Raw genomic sequence first — 18,773 nt, forward strand, 5'->3', positions numbered from 1 at the left:
AGTATATATGTGTTGGCAAAAGCTGGATACTTATAATTTGCACATATTTATTGTATAATTGAGTATACAATGCCATCGACTGCGTATATAGCGGTTCAAATAAAATTCACATAAAATTGTTACATAATTACATGTATATGCATTGTATAAATACTGACTTTGTTTTTATATAGAAAGTTCTTTTCATAATATTTCGTGGCGGAGAGTCGCTTAAAATTATTAGGCAATTAATAGTTAAATTATTTATGCTTTCTATATTATTTGTGTGGTGAAGATTTTATAATTTTGAAGTAAAGTGCAAAAGATTAATAAGTATTTATATACGTGCATTAGTGTAAATCAAACAGCAGAGATTTAACTTTATTATATATTATATGTATATATATGAACTGATAAAAGTGTCATTCTCTCAACAAGTGCATTTAACAAAAATAAATCCTTTGTTATAGCTTATAATTTTATGTAAATATACTTTATAACAGAACCATACTATACTTGCAACAATTACTTGCGGAAAGTCCTAAAATTTATAGCGATGGAAACAATACTAATTTAAAAATTATGACGTTACACATCTTCAACCAAGTTCGCATCGAACGGTGCTTAATCACGATTCACATGATATTTACAAAACTGGACATGAGGAAAATACATTTATCTTAGACATCTGTGAAATATTTTATTAGCGAAGCGGTCAAAACAGATGTAAATAATTTGACAAAAGAATTTAATTCTCGTGGCTACTAATCTTCTATCATTTGTTTTATCATTTATAACATATATATTAAACAATTCTGTATACATACGCGAGAAGATGAAGCGCGTTGCAGCAATATGCCGCGTTGCGCTTATCTCTCTCGCCAGGTGACTATATTACATTACGAGATAAAGAGATAGAAAGAGTTAGAAGGCAACACAGATTTCAAGCTCTGTATTTTACTCATTATCCAAAATTGCCCACCGTGTTTTACATACCCTAGATATCGTGCCGTATAGTAGCAATGACGAAAAAGCATCGAAGTGGAGTACCTTGAATACATGAGGATATGTTCGAAATAATTTATCGAACTATATTACAGAACAATAACTTACATTGCGCACACTGCCTCTATTGCAACAAATAATACATAGAAACCGCAGTTTCTCATTTAACATAAAGAAACATCTTGTTACGCTATGGTCAATAACCGCTATGAAAATCGGCTAAATCGTCTTTAAATAATCCGTCGCTAACAGAATTCATCATCAACTGATCTTTATAAATATTACATATATTACATATTAAAATATGAAGGTACATGAAGATTATTACATATCATTTATCGAATTGTTTAATATTACTTTCATGTGAGAAAGGAATGATTGATTAGTACATGCTGCTCCGTACGAAATCCACTTTAGGGAAAATACAGTGCCGTTTTTGCAGCAATTTCGGCGCTACGATTATCTGTGTATCTGTTCACTGCATTGGTTTTCTTTTTTTTCTTTTTTTCGTAGATCGGGGAAACACTTGCTAAGATTACAGCTTTCACTATCTTTAGACTATAAGAGCTTAGTTTTAGACAACAACAACAATATTCGTGCGGAATTTACCACTTTATCATGTAATAAAGTAGTTCTCGATGAAACGATATATATATTTATAAATGTAACACCCGATATATTAGCTTGTTACAACACACTAGCCATGCAAAGAGATATCGTACCGCCTGCACGATTCGTATGTAAAAGTAGTGGATATATCGTACAACAGCAATCAATTAATTGCGTGAATTTCTTTAACGATTCGCCTTTCATATTTATGTATATGTATATAATCAATAAATATCGGCTCTTTCGCATAATATACTTACATGGTATGCACTTCTTTTTCATCAACTTCTTTTCCTCTTTTTAATTCTAATAAAGCGTTTGTATTACACAATCGCGTTCTGGCAGTTGACGGACTTTCATCGAACCATCTGCTCCACACGAAAACAATCGACCCGCAGAATCCACGTGTAACTGGGTAACGCCCTGGCGAAATAAATAACGTTATGTCTCCGTTTCACGTTTAAGCAACTCGGTAATCACATCGCTACAGTACCTGTCCTATGTTTTTGAAGAAACTAGACCGTGGATGTTCACTAGGAAACGAATAAAGAAGAGAATGGACGGTCAAACCCCATATCTGTGGACAAAATATTCGTTCATTAGGAAGGGTGCACGGCACTACATTGAGGAGATGCGATTTGAAGAGGCAACGACTTGGTTTACCTTAATATCACCATCACCTGCCCCACTAACGAAAAATTCCTCATGCGGATCGAGCGCTAGACATTTGATAGCCGACTCGTGCGCTTGGAATCTCTGCCTCTGTTGCCGTTGTCGCACATCGAATATATTAATGTCGCCTTTCTTGCCGCCGCTGATCAGCAGCTGATGCTGCGGTGCCAGGATCAAGGCGCTGGCTCCCTGATCGTGACACATGAAGCCTGACGAGACACAATCGTACCGTAATTAGAGAAAGGATCAAAAGATCAATTATTCGTTAGCAGATATGCACTAATTATTCGTACCTTGTACAAGAGATTTGTTTTGCGGAAGTAATGTGTCCCATAATGCTACGTTCCGTCCTTCCGAGCCGTGACCCGCGGTGGCTACGAGACTGCATGCGCCAAGGAAGACGAAGTCTGAGGTCACTTTGCTGTGGCACTGGTAAGTCTGAAATAGATTCGACAGTGCCGAACAGAGACATGCTGAGTGATTCAATGTTTTTATAGACAAATTACGAGATCCTTACGAAGAAGGGTCGAGCTGTTCCTTCCCGGCAGGCCACTTGAAACAGACTCAAATGGCCATCGGAATCAGCCACACCGAACTTGTTGCCGTGTTGAGAGAATCGAACGCGGGTCACTTTGGCAAAAGTGCCAGGTGCTCTCGGGGTAGCGACAGCTGTCTGATGTCCCCACTCCCATAACGATACAGAACCATCTTGCGATCCGGTTAAGTCTGATATCACCAAATAAAAGTATAATAAACACGTTAATTACTTTAAAACTCTTCAAAGATATTCATGGAAACTGTATTTGTGCGTTTGTCAGAGTAACAAATGTACTCACATAATGGTAAAAGCGGATGGGAAGAGATTCTCCTGATTCCATCGATTTTATGCTTCAGGATCTGTCGAAATAAAATACAGTCGATTGAATTTACGAATGAAAAGATTCGTGATAAAAAAACATATATACATTTATATATGTAATATATTCCAGCAGAATTAAACGTAACTTTATAGATACATTCAGCGATATTAAAGTATAACGCAGTCTGGGTGTTACGTTAACGCAAAATAGGTTTAATAGAGTTGCACATAATAAACATGTAGCATGCGTTTCAAACGTTGCAGCGAGTTTCCAGTTAGGACAATGGCAACTAGTATTCGGCTGAAACTGTTTTTCGGCCCACTAGCTTGCGGAATTTGCTGTACTAACGTTTATCTCTACGGATTAGCGTTGAAGACGTTGAATTGACATGTGGACATGTACACGAATGTGGGTTTATATTGTATGACGAAATATAACGGGCTTCTATGCATCCAAATCTTACGATCCTTGTACTGAGAGAACATGAAAAGCGTGATATTTAAAACCGGGTACATTACTCGTGAAAGAAAATTATATGTACAATCAGTCGCAGAGAATTTGAATAGTACATGCATTAGATCCACATTCCAATCATGTTCATTTAATATATTCAACGTAATACTTGTGATAAGAACAGTGAGTTCCATCCATGAATATAACATCTAGGAGCAGATAAAATATCACATTGGCCAATCGAAAGAGTATACTATTTCTTTTTTTTTTAATAAAACCCTTGTATCATATATTGTTATACTGATAATATAAGCAAAGAAAAGTACAAATCAATGCACTGTGCATGTTGAGCTCTTAGACAAAATGAAAATGGCTAAATATTTCTAAAAACAGGTCTTACGGTTGAACTGTAAGATCCTTTGGCGATTCAAGATATATCTGACTTGCAATATACACGAAGATTTAAACAAATGTTTAACAATCTCAGTGATTTTCTTTTGATAATCTTAAATCTTTACAATAAAATTGCAAGCTACAAACTTACGAGTTTTAACATATTACAAATCAGATACCTGCTTGTTACCCAAAAAAGTTAAACATGAAAATTTGCACTAGGATAGACTAGGGTCTGTTAGATGTAAATCTCACCGGCTTTAACAAGTGTTTGCTCCTATCGGCAACAAATTGACAGAAACGCAGGTCGTGGGAGCCAGGAAAAGCAGGCATCCCCTTCATCTGAGCGAGCGAATGAGCCGCCAGTTCAGTGACGCAGACCAAGTTAGATGTTAGGCAAGCATTGAACAAGCAACATTGTCTCCGTCACCACTTGTGCTACCCTAACCGAGTACACCATATTCACGGCTTGCAAGGCTTGTCTCGCAATGTCTCTTGCCCTTATGTTCATTCAAGAAAAGTGACGTACAAGAAAGTTGCTATACTTTTTTTTAGAATTTGAACTGATCCGATCTCGATCAGATGAGAGAAGTAATCATTATATACTCAATAAACTTTCTTAGTTTTAAACAGGCAGAGATATGATAAATTTCTTTCCAATATTTATCATGTAAAACGAGCAAGCCTTGAATTTAGCCGTATCCTGATATGTGAGACAGTGCACATTTTGGTCTTAATATATATGTATATATATATATCATGCAATGAATGGTTTCTTTATAATTATAGTTCTTTCCCTTTTGGTGCAAGATTCTGCTTCTAGACTCGCATCGTTTTGAAGCATTGCCTAATGATATTACCTTTGTATTAAAGACAAAACAAAGATATTACAAAGAGACACGCTTTAGATGAAATGATATCAAACAATATACAATGTATATGCAGAAACTCAGTATACATATAATGATTCTTAGAATATCCTGGATAGACAACACACTTCCTAGTTAAGTCGGCATAAATCTAATTGTAAGTAAAAGCTCATTGAAAACTCCTTAGAATCCCTTGTTTTGCCAGAAAACTCTTATTGCAAATACTTATAAGCAAGTTAGAACTCATATATTAATTTTGAAAATACTGCAAACATTTCGTCAGTTATAATAAGTCAAGCTCTCTATATATGAGTTAATTAACTTCATTAAATATACAATCTCTTGCAAAGTAATAATTAACTGCACATTTTGTACACTCACGCACACATATGCATATTAAAACAATACATAGTGAGATTTACAGTTACACTCAAAACAAAAATAAATTCTTTCTACTCTGAGATATAACAAATAAATGAATGCAACATAACAAAGAGAATAAGTGAAATTTATTTTACCTTTATTAAAATAAACTCAGCATTCAAGGGTGATATATCAAACGGTAAGTGTAGCACAAATATGTAGATAAGAAATCAAACAAATAAAAAATAAAATTCTCTCTACATAAATTAATTTGAGTTATATTTACAAGATTTTTGAATTGTATTTATATAAGATATCTTTTTTAATCTCAAACTTGTTTCGTCATGTTCAGGATTATAGGTTTTGTTGAAACATTTTACTAAGAGATTTCTTAATTTTTATGATATGTATAATAATGCGACTTTTTGGTGTTATTTAAATTGGTATTATATAAATTGCAATATAATTAGAAACTCACCACACTTGCGCCACGTCCACTCTGACTGGCTATACCTGAGTGGGGTTGGGGACTGTTTTGCTGAGGACTCTGCGCCAACAAAGGACGATCTGCTGCTGTCTGCAAATGACATGTGTGTTAAATATGCAATTTATTATTGTGTTACTATAAAGACGTTAAGAGCCATACCTGTATAACTAGGAAACTGGTTGGCGGTACAGGCTCTGGATCAGGTTGTTTATTCAAATTGATAATATCAAATTCGCATTCATCTTCCAACCATGACGGAAGTTCTAGGAGCAGAGAAATGTTCATCTCTTGCACTTCCCGAGGTGTAGCAAGGGCCATTAAACCTGGATTTACCTATATACGATCATCGATCACATTATTATGTTATCGACATGAAAATAAAATATTCTCGAGACAATCTAAAAATCTACTTGAAAGTTTTCTTAGAAATAATTATCATGATTGAAAAGGGTTAAAATTAGATACCTGATTAAGACAGAAGGCACTGATGCTATCTTGTTCTTTATGGATGATCCTGACTGGTTCTGGCAAACTTGTAGTGCCACTATCACTACCCTTATCTTCTCCACGATGCACGCCGTCAACGACTGTTTGACTGCTTTCAAGTATCGTTGACAGGGATCTTCGTTTCCCAAATACTGCGCGAATGAAAATATCCTGAACCGATTCTTGTCTGACTAAATAACACCATAAACGATTGGTAGGCGCTGCGGATGCCAATCGCGTGCTGAAATCACGAGAATATTTCCCTTCATATTTCTCCCATTTCGAGACTTTTAATTTTCAGCTAAAGAGAGATATGCTTACTTAAAGGGCGTATTTCCTTTCTCTAATAACGATCGATACTTATGAATAGCCGGTTTTCCAGGTGTGGGAGAAGGATCCGGCGCACAGCCAGGTATATAATTCGCTGGGGGTGGACCTCTAAGCTCCAATTCTTCGCGTAGAGACTCTTGCCATTGCGCAACAATGCCCAATGTACCGTGGGTTAGCGGACTACTTACAGGTAATTCTAGAATAACAAATGCAGTATCTTGTTAATCTTACCGTTAACGTAAATTACATACTTAAAATATTATTTAAAAGATATTGCATTTTATACCTTGCATCTCTATGCCGGCGACAGTCAAAAAATCTTGTAACTGTTGTTGCAGTATCTTAACTATTGCTAATCTCATTACGCTCCAACTATACGAACTGGAATTACTATGCTCTGTATTATCCTTTGGTTTACTCTTTGGCTTCGAACCTGTGTCGAATACGTCTTCCTCTTCGTCCGTAGAATCTAAGTCAGATACCGCAGAATCGGAAGAATCATAATCAATGTCATCTGCATATTCAGTCTCTATGCGTGGCTGGAAGAGTGTCGTACAATTAATTATGACGGTAAAATAGAGATAAAGTAAAAATATATAGACTTTTATGATATTTATCTTCATCTACCTTCATGAGAAAATAGGAGATCATGCTCATTTGCGGCGAAACAAACTGTTCTCTATACGTAGGCTTATCTTCCTTCATATTTGGCTGTTGACCCGTAAATTGTCCCAATAGTTTCATATTCAGCTTGACGCGTTGTTTAGTCAACGACGTCATAGTATTCCACATGCCGCTGGCGGTACTTTGGATCTCGCTCGTTACACTATCGGTCCTTTCGACACTAATCGCGTTACCGATCTGACAAGAAAATACAAAGATAAAAATACGTACGTTTGCAAAATATAAACTAAAGAACTAACCAAGGACTAATTGTACCTGATTATTAGTGGTGCTCGCTACGCGCAACAGTTTCTTGACTCCCCCGCCAAAGAGAGATGCCCATGTATTGTTATCAAAATGCTGTCCCACTAATCTGTATAAAATGTGACTGTCGCAACTGGACAAAGCGTAGATGAAGAGACTCATATATGTCGCCACGAAAGCCTCGCAGAGCAAAATATTCAGTTTCGGAGTGTCCTCGTCTTTCTCCCGAGCCAGCAATGCACGCAAGTTTGTCACGCCTGGCCACTTAGCAGGTGAGGTAGTTATGCATACACCGTCATCCGTTGAATACCGTCGATGATATCTGTTTGAGGCTACTAAATGACCGCCCGAAAACGTTTCTACTTCAGCGACTGTCGGGAAACTGAAAGATGATCAATATACACGTATAATATCTGATCAGGGATATCCTATATAATATTTAATTCCCTTAATTACAATATAACTTACCTATCTGGCTGGTGATGTTTCATAACGAACGTGTCCGAATCGCAAAGTGACTGATAAATACAGGCGCTAAGTGCCACCGCTAAATCTCTCATGATGAATACTTCGCAGTAATGCGTATTTCTGTTAGGCATCGGTGGATTGCGTAGCTCTACTAAGGTCTGCAGCATATCATGTGCGAGAGACTACAAAAAACAGTATGATTGTGTATCGATACGAAAGAAATAAAATAGAATTAGTGTGGATTTTAATGAACCTGTAAATGTCGAACTGGATCAGCAACGACAGTCTTGTTGCAAGCGACGCTGGCGCTTAACAGAGGTAGCGTAGTGGGAAAAGGAAGAGGACTCAGCAATTGTTGTTGAGTCTTTTCTTGTTGCAATTCTTGCAGCAAGAGTACCAATTCCATTCTTACTGACGCTAAGCCACCACCCGATGCACCGTGCAATGAACAATACGATAATAATGTCCTCAACAATGTCTCGTTAGCTGAAAATGACATAATAATTGATTTTGTAGACTGTTTTTTTCAAAATTAAGATTCAATTCGCGAAAAGTTTGTTAAATACACTAATTTCTGAAATAAAAATGTTTAATTATATAACACTGAGATAAAAATTAATTAACCTTTCAACCATTTCTTCCTTTTTGCAGCTCTTTGTACTTTAGCCTCAAAATCTAACTTTTCCGCTACCAGTATTTGATGCAACGTTGGCTGCTCGCCAGGTTTATACGGTGGCACATCGTCGACCATACCGCCTTCGTCTACAAATTACTCTTCTATTAGCACCATAGATTTTTACCGAATCATAATTTTTAAGAAATTATTACTATTATGTTATTCATGATAGTTTATGCAAAATGAAAAAGATGTACATTCTGTCACGTTGTTAACGTCTCCGTCTGCGTTTGTACTGTAGCTGCACAGTTGTCTCAACGCGTCTACTTCACGTTCCAACCACACATATAGTTGATATCGTAGCTGACCTCCGTCCACTTCAAAACCTGTCGCTAACGTGGACAGCTCCTCCATTAAGATTTTCAAGCAGGCCACAAATTTTAATTGTTGCGCCATAATATCCAGCTGTCCAGCTGATTTTATCACGTCTACTAAAACATTTTTATTAATAGTAAAAGTGCGTAAAGGCCTGTGTCCACGATGCTAGAACTTGGACCAAGTTAAGAATTACTTGGCAAAAAGAGAGAAAATCTTACCGTTATCATTTTCTGATTTATGCACATTATCCTGCACTGTCTCTTTCTTGTCAAGTTTCATACTCATGGGAGGACTATCGGCGTCCTCACCTTCACCCGCATCATCATCCCAACTTAATTCTAATTTATCTTCTTCCACGCGCTTGCTACTTTGAGACCAATCAACTGATGACGTACCCCAATCTAAATCAGTAGCCGTTTCTAAAAGCGATATTTCATTAGCTTTATACATTCTTAATACATTTTATTTAAAATAATGACAGTTCTAGATACCTTTATTGTTGTTTACTGCATTTGACTCATTTCCCCAAGTAATAATACCGGTATCTATTTGAAAATCTTTAGCTCTGGCCTTACTCGGACTATTTAATAAGCCTATTGAAATGATAAAAGAAAGATAAATATATCATAATTTAAAATGTAGAGATTGTCAATTAATGTATAAATATATATATATTACTTACTGGGTGAATCTTCGCCATTGGTTTCCATAACTTTATTAGGCAATTTAGATAAAACTTCAAGAGCGAGGGCTGGGCAGCCAGCTTTAAAGTGTGCGTGTGCTGTTGTGAAATACAGTTGCCTTTCCAATGGTGTAATACTATCCTCTAACAATAATTGTTTATCTGGTTGACTCTTTGTCTCTGTGCCATAACTGAATCCCGAAATTACTACGGAGTGTCCTTTCTTCTTGTCTTGTGCGGTGGATGCGATATACTGTCTGATTAACAACGGATGTGTACGAAGATAAACGTAGAAGTTGAAAACGTTTGGATTTGCTGAAATAAATTCAAAGGATAAAATGTTTATTCTAGTGAATCCGTGTACGTAACGTACAAATGATATCGATATTATTTACCTGTAGTTCCTTCTGGCTTGTCAGATTCATCATTATACTGTGCATGCATATGACCGACGTTGGTCAAAAGCAAAGTATTGAGAGAGCCAGAATTATCCTTCAAGATCCACAAAGCCATGCTACGCAAGAATGGATCGGGATGCACTCTGCCCATATCTTGATTTTGTCCATCCTTGTCGCAACCTAGGATTTCTTCGTACAATAATCTTCTCATGTTAGGAGACGACGTATCATTCTCGTAGAGTCTAGCTATCACCATCGCGAGTTGAATATCGTTCAGTTTATTCAGGCACACATCGATGGCGTCCTTAAGCGCTCCGGCAAGTAAAAAGAACGCGGCTGCATGTTCGAATCGTTGCTTTCCGAGCAGGGCAAAAGCGTTCTTCAGAGCAGCTTTCCTCCATCGGTTCTCGGCGAAATTATTCGAGAAGAAAGTAGTCATCCGTTCGTCCCGCTGGTTTCTGAACAGACCCCACACCAGATTCTTCTTTTTCATTGCTAAGTAATAGACAGCCGCGTCTAAAGGATCTTGTTTATCCTGAAAGGCGGCCTTTGCTATTTTCTCCACGCATTTCTTCAGCACCGTGTTACTCCTGATCCACCAACCCACGCCAAGCTCCTTCAATACAGACCACTTTGGTTGACTTTTGGCATAAGACGGAATTAATCCTAGCAATTCCTCCTCGGATTCGGAGTGAAACGCCCACACGAGATTATTCGACGCAATACCCTGTTTCTGAAATTGCGCCCTTTGTGCCAACGGCAAGCAGCGTATCAGATAGTTGTAATGCTTCATTGCCAAGAGGAATCTGAGGCCGCAGTCGTCCAGTGAATCGGTGGACACAGTTTCGCCGTCCGGGATGCCCGTTAGATTCTCCTTAGCGATCGCGTTCTTCGCCGCGTCGATTGCGAATCTTTCCGCGAAGTCGACATTACATGTCGACACGGTATCCGCTAAGGCGAGCAGATGCATTTGGTCGAGACTGGAGAGTCCCGGGAGATGAGTGTGAGTTAAGAGACGCGATAACAATCTGCCTTGCCTGGGACCGAAGTGAGATATTCCTTGTCTCTCCGGCACTGAGGACCGTCTGTCTTTCTGACGTGAGCATTCATAATCCTCTTCCAACATATCGTCTAACGATTCCCCCTCGTCCAAGTTGCTGTCAAACAGCTCGTTGTAATCGTGCTTGTCCTCGCTCTGCTGATGCGGCAGATTCGTCTCTTTGTCGGCCATCAACAAAGTCCATAACGGGAGCGGAGAGATGGATGTGATCTCCGCGTAATCCAGCGTCAATTCCTCCGGTATCTGCGTGGTCGAACCTCTCGGTTCCAGCGGCGATGTCGTACCCATGTAACTCACCGACATTGTTCTCGAGCGCGACCAACCGCCGCGTTGCTTCACCAGACTCTCGTCGTCGGCCCGTAAGGTGCAGGAACTGCCTATACATCGGACAAGATGCGCCAGTATAGCCTTCACCCATCTGATTTTACCTGAGTTCAACAGTTCCATCAGCTGCTTAGGGTGATACTGCGGTAAAACCGGGCAGGCTATCCTCGACGCTTCGAACAGCCCGTAATCGGGCATGTAGTCGAAGCTCAAGTTCTCGTTTTGCATACCGCGCTTCTTCTTCGCGTCCAGCATTGTCAAGTTGATGCTACTGACGCGCGACAAATGTGGCATGGAAGACACGTTTGCCAGTCGTCTCTGGGATGTCTCGTGCGCCAGTGTGCGTAGATCCTCGTCGCGCAAATTTCGACTCGCTTGGAACTCGTCGGACTCCTGATGCTGCAGATTCGAGTGGAAGCAATCGTTCTTCGGATTCGGTTTCCACTGCGAGTACACATGCATCTCGGAGTCCATGCCGACGACCAAAATGCCGTCTCGCACCCAGGATATTTGCATGGGCAGTGGCGGCAAACCGTCTGCCGTCGTCAGCTCGATTTTGCGCAATTTCATCCATCGAATCTCGTCGACGAATTGCGGCTGAGCCAGTGACGAGGTCTTTCTTAATATCGGCCTATTATTGCTCTGGGATTCCTTCATCGCTTTCATGTTAGCCTGCGCTAGATCCGAGCACACTGGAGTGAACAGCATAATCTTGGAACCGACGCCCACAGTCAGAATATGCGAGCCGTCCTCCTTGGACACCCAGTCGAGTTGCACCAGATGTTTCTGCGTGAGTGGGCACGTATTGCCATTCTCTATAATCGACTTCCGCAAAGACTGCAGGGTACTGAACGACGGGACCGCCAGCAAGCCGGCGTTCGCTTTCGTGGAATCACCATTCTCCCCGTTTCTCGAGGACCTTATATCCTCGTGGCTGAGGGTCTGCAACACCTGAGTAAGCCGTTGTTTCTTCTGCAAGAACCTACTGTCGTACAAATAGCTAAGGTCTAGATGCTGATCCACCGGTATTCGTGGTAGATGGATATTCTTCAGATGAATCGTGTCCTCCAAGATCCATTCGCTGCCACCTGTGCTCTCGCACTCGTATATCGCGACACAAAGATTCACGTAGCGCGAATCCGGATCGCTCTTTGTCGGACGCGTAAACGACTTTCCGTACTTGTAGGCGCAAGCGATGCGTCCGCTGTAAGCCGCGCTTATATTCAACGGCTGGCCGGTGATATCGATAGTGGACTCCTGGTCTTTCCTGGTCATCTCCCACTCGCACCATTCGTAGTCTAGCTTCTCGTCTGGCCTCTTGGTCACTTTGCATTTCCAAAAACGTACAGTGCTGTCGCTGCATGCCGTCACAACGATGTACGGCGCAAAGCAGGCGGGATATATCGAGGAGCTACTCAAATGTCCCGCGGCGGGAGCGGCGTGAATTACCTCCACGCCGTCGGGCAATGGCAATTCCTGCGTGCAGACTTTCGTGGTGGTGATGAGAACGTGGCTGTTTTGATGGCGACGAGGCAGAAACGTCGAATCCAGATCAGCCTGACTGTCGCGACGACTCCGGCCGCCAGTTTGACTGGCTCTGCGCGATCGTCTACCTTCCGCGTGGCTCAGTCTACCAGGCGTTCCCTCCTCGTCCTCATCCTGAACCAAATGGGAATCTGGCACGTACATCATCGAGCCTGATAAACCGCTAGTTTCCGGTTGCGACGCTATTACCAATCGCCACATGTGCACAGTGGTGCCCTGCTGCGTACGCTCAAGGACCACTATGTAGAATGGCTCTTCGAAGATTGCCGATTGTTGCAGATCCACCATAGCGTCCAACGTAGACTCCATAAGTCCCAAGTCATTGGCCGATGTGTCAATACCAGGCAGCTTCTCGTCGCTTCTCTCACCCGTAATCAATTGCTCTTGAAAGACATGGAGAAACTGCGTGTTCTGCCAATCGTGAGTAGCGTCAGAAATAGTGTCGAGCTGTATAACGCATCCTGGTCTCGCGGTCGATTGTTGAGACACTATTTTTATCCTGTCGTGAATCGAGTGCCTGACGCCATCATCCGATGACATGTCCGTCGAGAGACTGGCCATAGAATCCATCATTCTGCTTCTTCTCTCGCTGATCGACACCTCGGCTAGTAACGTTCTAGCGTCAATGACAGCTTGATAAACCCTCAAACACTCTCCATCGCTAGCTACGAAGCAGGCACTGGGAGAATTGGATAAATTGCCCAGTGTTGTGCTTGGCAACAACGTCGGGATCCAAGCTACGTTACTAAACGCCGATATCTCGGGCGAATTGATACGTGCCAATTCGGAAACTCCACCGCTCTTAGATAAAGGCCCCACGGCATCGACACGCCACAATATCAATTCGCTGCAAAATCCAGTGGGCGACATGATATCTTTATCCTTACAAGAATCCTGTTTGCAGCCGAGGTTCTCGTTGGATCCCGTCGATTGGGTACCAGAAAATTCTGGTATATTGTGATGAGAGGTTGTTACAAGTAGAGGTAAGACAGGATGACAAGTAATGTCGTTTACACGGAAGCGATGTCCGGAAGCTCTACATGCGTGCCCTATGCTCAACACTTGTGAAAATTTCGTTTTATCCGCAAACGTTAATTGCCATAAGTTCAAAGTGCCATTCGAGTGCTTCGACACCATAGAGACGATCGGACTAGGATGAGCCAACAGATCCGTGTCTTGCCCATTTTTATTACTTTCCAATGCGTTAGTTTCCGTCTTCGTTTGATTTTGATCGTTTGTATTTTCTATATTTTTCAATAGTTCCTGACCTGCTTTCGAGGTCAAAGTAGATTGCTCCTCGTCTTGTTCTATGAGACTGGGCAAAGGAGTCACGACTTCATTGGGATCGTTTGTTTTTGTCGAGGACTTTGCAACTTCACGAATATTCAACAAGGGTCCACCAGTATTGTGAGAGTACATTGATACATTGTGACTCATTGTCGACGCATCGCCGAGCGGGAATGCGTTCGGAATACGAGTGGAAAATGAAATTTGCGCTTGTCGAAAAGATCCAGGATGGTATTCGTCCAACCACTCAATATGCCAAATCAAGAAACTCCCGTCTATCGGATGTATCGAAAACAGCAAATCCGGATTGTGATGCCAGTCACGTAGCAACGTTTCTATCTTCGTGTCCAACGAATCTGGCGCGTGATTCATTGTGGATGTTGCATCCGTTGCTATAGAATTAATGGAGGTTGTATTGCTGTAACATATAATTTTTTTTAATAGCATTTTATACACAATAATGTGTTGATACACTTAACAAGAAAGAAAGATTTTAAGAACCTACCTAAGACTGGGATGAGAATGCACACTATGTGCTAAACTGTGGTGAGATGAAGTAGTATGTGCAGTATGATGTTCGTCACTACTGTGATCTTCTTGGCTCATTGACCGGCCACCAACGACTGGCTTCGGAGCTGTTTGCAGCCGAACTCCTTTTTCTGAAAGGAATGTTATTAATATCTATATCTTTTTTTTCAACAATTTTCTACAGTATACTCAATAAAGTAAATCAAATGCATACTTGGTGTACATTCATCCTCAGAGTCATGTTCCACATGTTCAGCATCTTGATGCTGCAAACCTTCCTCTTTTTCCACTACTTTACGAGTCAACTCCTGCAGTATGTTTTCGGCTTGCATGGTAAAGTGCATTTCCTTGTTATTTAGCCAGTGTAGGATAAAATTCGGTTCTCTTTCGGGGTCTCCAGTAATTAGGCTTGGTACTAGCGGTATATCTATAACATTAATATATACTATCCACTGACGATTACCAATATTTCAATAATATTAAAAATATATAACACTAAAGTACAAAAAGAATAGAAATAAAATTTTTCTATTACTTTGTCCGTTGCATATTAAATTAATTAATACTATACCAGTTTCTGCATTGATACTAGCTGCCAAGTGGAAATGCATTCCTGGATAATGACCAGAGGTTTGGTAATTATTATGAAAATCATGTACAGAATATGTAGATGGAAGCGTTGGTAAAGTCGGTGCTGTGTGGCCAGCTTGATGTTGCTGCTTAGCATGTCGCCGAATGTGAAAACATGTTCTACAAGCAGAAAGCTTTATGTACCATTGCCTCATTTTATCAAAATTTCATAAGCATTGTAAAACCAGAGCTTTCTTTGTGTTTCAAAATAGCAAATAAGAAATATTATGTACTTCATGTGTTTCAGCCGTTGCATGAATCGATGTTTGTGCATATTATGATGACGATGCTTGCCATGATGACCGTGCCTATCGGAACCTTCAAATTGACTCATATTAGCTAAGCCTTCGATCTCAGGCGGTATCGTTTCTGCCCATACTCGACAAATATTGTCGCGACACGAAGTGACCAACATGTTGGACACAGAGCCTCTAATTTATGACAAAAGAAAAGACGGATTATTAAAAGTATAATTTGCTTTTTATATTGTTTAATATATAATTATTTTTTTTTTGCTAAAGAGTTCTTTCAAAGTAGCATAAATAGTATATTATATAAAAATAATTATTATGGTTCCTGTCTTATTTGTAAATGTTAACGCAGAAAAGAATATTTTTAGAATAGAATTATGGTCTATGTCATTCATAAATAATATCAGTTATGTTTGATTCCATCATCGACTTACTTTGGCATGTATTTACTTGTCTTGCGCCAAGAAAGGTGCGTTACAGCGCGTGGATGTGCCACATAAACAAAACTAAAATTGTCACTGCTCACAGACTGAGAGAAACTTGCATGGTCTAAACTTCTTGTTGGAAAGACTGGAAACGACAAGTAAGTCCATAGTAACTGTTTGTAAATATAAAGACCAGTTACCAAAAATACATACATTGTTTGTGTTCGAACCATATTTTGACCAGTCTATCGTTCATTCCTGTTGTTGCAAACAGAGTGCCATCAGGACTAAAACTCATAAGATGGACTGGTGTAGCTGTACGACATTTCCATACACAATTCCAACCGCCTGGATCATTTGCAATAGACGTGTCCCCGGGCCCCGGACTCTCAGCTTCCCCTCCAATGGAGAACGTTACTGTACCAGCTGTTAAAAAATTAATTGATTTTAACATTGCAGTAACATTGCTTCGGAACACAATCAAATGCACATATCTGGAAAATCAAGTAAAAGAAACTCAATATTCAATATAGCAGCTTCATAATACAAGAGGTGGCAAATTATGTTTAAACATTCGTATAAAATTATAATTATTTGTAATAAATAATCACTTATATTATGCAATAGCAAGATATATAAATTAAAACGTTCAATGTGACAAGCCGAAGGATTAAAGCATCTTAAATCATATTAAAATTATCAACATCTTTATCCGTTTGCAGCTATTATGTAATTGTTGCAATATATACAACAAAGTCAAAATTTTAATTGCACTAGCATCAGTCACAGAAATAACTTGTCGAGTTCATTCAGATGCATTCGTTTTCATTGTCCAATTCTCATTCTTATTGGGCAAGATATGCAGATGGCGACTTTTCGTAATCACAAATGCGGTGCATTAATAAAGCTGTAATGTGTTAACATGCAAGTAACACCAATGTTATACGTTCATTCTCGAAAAGAATGAACTCACGATCCTGAGAAGTATTTGCTGTAACATTATGATTGTTTCCGGTCGTGCTGACTTCTTCCGTTTGTAATGTTTTCGGCTTTGTAGCTGTAGGTAATATTGCTGCATCAAGTAATGAGAAATATGATAATTCTGATATTTTAAAATTTTAATTACTCGCAAGAGGGGAAGAAAACATACATTTGTGCAAATCTCTTATCGCAGGATATCAATGTAATTCAGTACAATTTGAACTTCCCATTGTTGTACAAGATTTAATAAAAATCATATCAGCTTTGTTGAAATGAAAAATTTACGAGAGAGTAAACTTACTGTGCTCTTCTTGAAATGGCGTGATATTTTGATGCCATAATTGTAACAGTTCGCCACCTGTTAACAATCTTGTTCCTTCTAAATTCCACGATAAAGAAGTGATATTCGATTCCGTTTGCAGACTTCCCGTTTGAACCCATCTGTATTCCAATTGCTGTAAAAGAACATTTTGCAGAGATTCAGTAAGAATCTTTAAAGTTCACGTGCACACATAGAAATATAAAACGGAAAGAAGTATACAAACATGTGAACAGGTGCTGTGTATAAGCGGAGTTGGCTCGAAAATGCAGACTTGGTTTTCGTAGGCTGCGGCTATTTTTCCCGTGTCTGTGCTGCAGTCCAGACAGCTGATCCTGATGTAATTGTGCACAGCTCCGGGAATTATTTGAACTCGTTCAAAATTATTGGCCAAAATCACAATATTGCAGCCAGCTGCGTACGCCTGAGTGAAATGCATAGACCATAGTTAATACGCTAAATACTTCTATTTCTCAACTATCTCAAGTAGTATCACGCATATCATAGTTTTATCTTATCAAATTGAGTCGATCTCTCGATACGACATGTTATCACTTTATACGCTTCTCAAAGAGTCAAGTTTCCCGGCACTTGGACAGCCATTGCGAAATATTAGCACGAACCGTTAATATTTTAATCCGCAACGCATAAAAGAAATATGAGCTGTAACGTGCGGAACGATAAAACGCGCACGTTTGCGACGTTTGGCAAGAAAAAGCAGCAACTCGCGGAGCGTGAACGGTCCACGTTCGCAGGCCTGATCCAAGTGTCACTCGATCAGCTGACTTCCATAATGCGGGAGCGCGTATCGACATGAGCGATCGCGCACGAAATTCCGCCGACGGTATCAGCCGCTGGCCGATCGCCAAGGACGCGGGGCCGTGTCGGCGCGCGCGAGAGCGCCGAAGGTGGGACCTCGCGGCGGCACTTACGGTGAAGGATATTCCCTCGACGGAGCCGACCGCGTAGCAGCGGTCGCCCGCGTTGCAGGCGCCGCTCAGTATCTGATGACAATTCATGGTGTCGCGCGCACACGCGAGACGTTAGATCATCGTCCGGCGGCGCGATCCGCCGTACAGTATTCCGCGGCTGTGCCGAGCCTCGTATCCGGCCGGCGTCCGGGCGTCCCGGGCGTCGACGCACGGTCCTCGGTCTCGTCGGGCTGGGGCCTCCGCGATCCCCCCCGGAACTCCCGAAGGACGCGTCACGCGCCTCAGATCGACGCGACACGATGATCGGGCGGCCGCGGCGCGGCCATCTTTAAATCGACGTCCACACGAGCGACATCGTCGCGTCTACCCGGCGGCTGTGCGGATGGCTGACTGGCCGACCGCCGAAGCCGAAGGCAGCCGAAGGCGGCCTCCGGAGCGCACGCACGCACGCACGCACGTACGAGAGCGAACGATCGTGCCCGTCCGCCCGACTGCCGCGCGCGCGCGTATTGCGAA

The 18,773-nt window shown here is 40.8% G+C and overlaps 1 protein-coding gene across 3 annotated transcripts; it reads right to left on the bottom strand.

The window, feature by feature from the left end:
• Positions 1–27: 27 nt before the first annotated feature.
• On the bottom strand, positions 28–18,450 carry LOC105564028 (dmX-like protein 2). Of its 3 annotated transcripts, none has more exons than XM_012016101.1 (32): positions 18,258–18,450; positions 17,552–17,749; positions 17,308–17,461; positions 16,999–17,097; positions 16,239–16,451; positions 16,035–16,170; positions 15,583–15,780; positions 15,291–15,469; positions 14,934–15,146; positions 14,697–14,850; positions 9,973–14,609; positions 9,578–9,892; positions 9,387–9,488; positions 9,114–9,314; positions 8,775–9,008; positions 8,526–8,663; positions 8,155–8,387; positions 7,902–8,083; positions 7,446–7,815; positions 7,134–7,367; positions 6,793–7,045; positions 6,498–6,702; positions 6,156–6,417; positions 5,850–6,023; positions 5,682–5,780; positions 4,227–4,313; positions 3,102–3,162; positions 2,783–2,991; positions 2,559–2,703; positions 2,257–2,474; positions 2,087–2,170; positions 28–2,016 (listed from the first exon to the last, which is right to left on the bottom strand). In XM_012016101.1, the coding sequence occupies exons 1-32, from the start codon at positions 18,342–18,344 to the stop codon at positions 1,900–1,902; spliced, it is 10,191 nt and encodes a 3,396-aa protein (XP_011871491.1). In that variant the 5' UTR covers positions 18,345–18,450; the 3' UTR covers positions 28–1,899. The 3 variants fall into 3 exon arrangements, with proteins under 3 accessions (XP_011871491.1, XP_011871493.1, XP_011871494.1); XM_012016103.1 differs by having other exon boundaries at positions 8,775–9,005; positions 18,258–18,448; XM_012016104.1 differs by lacking the exons at positions 4,227–4,313; positions 16,999–17,097 and having other exon boundaries at positions 18,258–18,447.
• Positions 18,451–18,773: the final 323 nt, after the last annotated feature.

The sequence above is a fragment of the Vollenhovia emeryi genome, unplaced genomic scaffold (genome assembly GCF_000949405.1).
Source record: "Vollenhovia emeryi isolate VEMERY1.0 unplaced genomic scaffold, V.emery_V1.0 DF939169.1, whole genome shotgun sequence".
NCBI lineage: Eukaryota > Metazoa > Arthropoda > Insecta > Hymenoptera > Formicidae > Vollenhovia > Vollenhovia emeryi.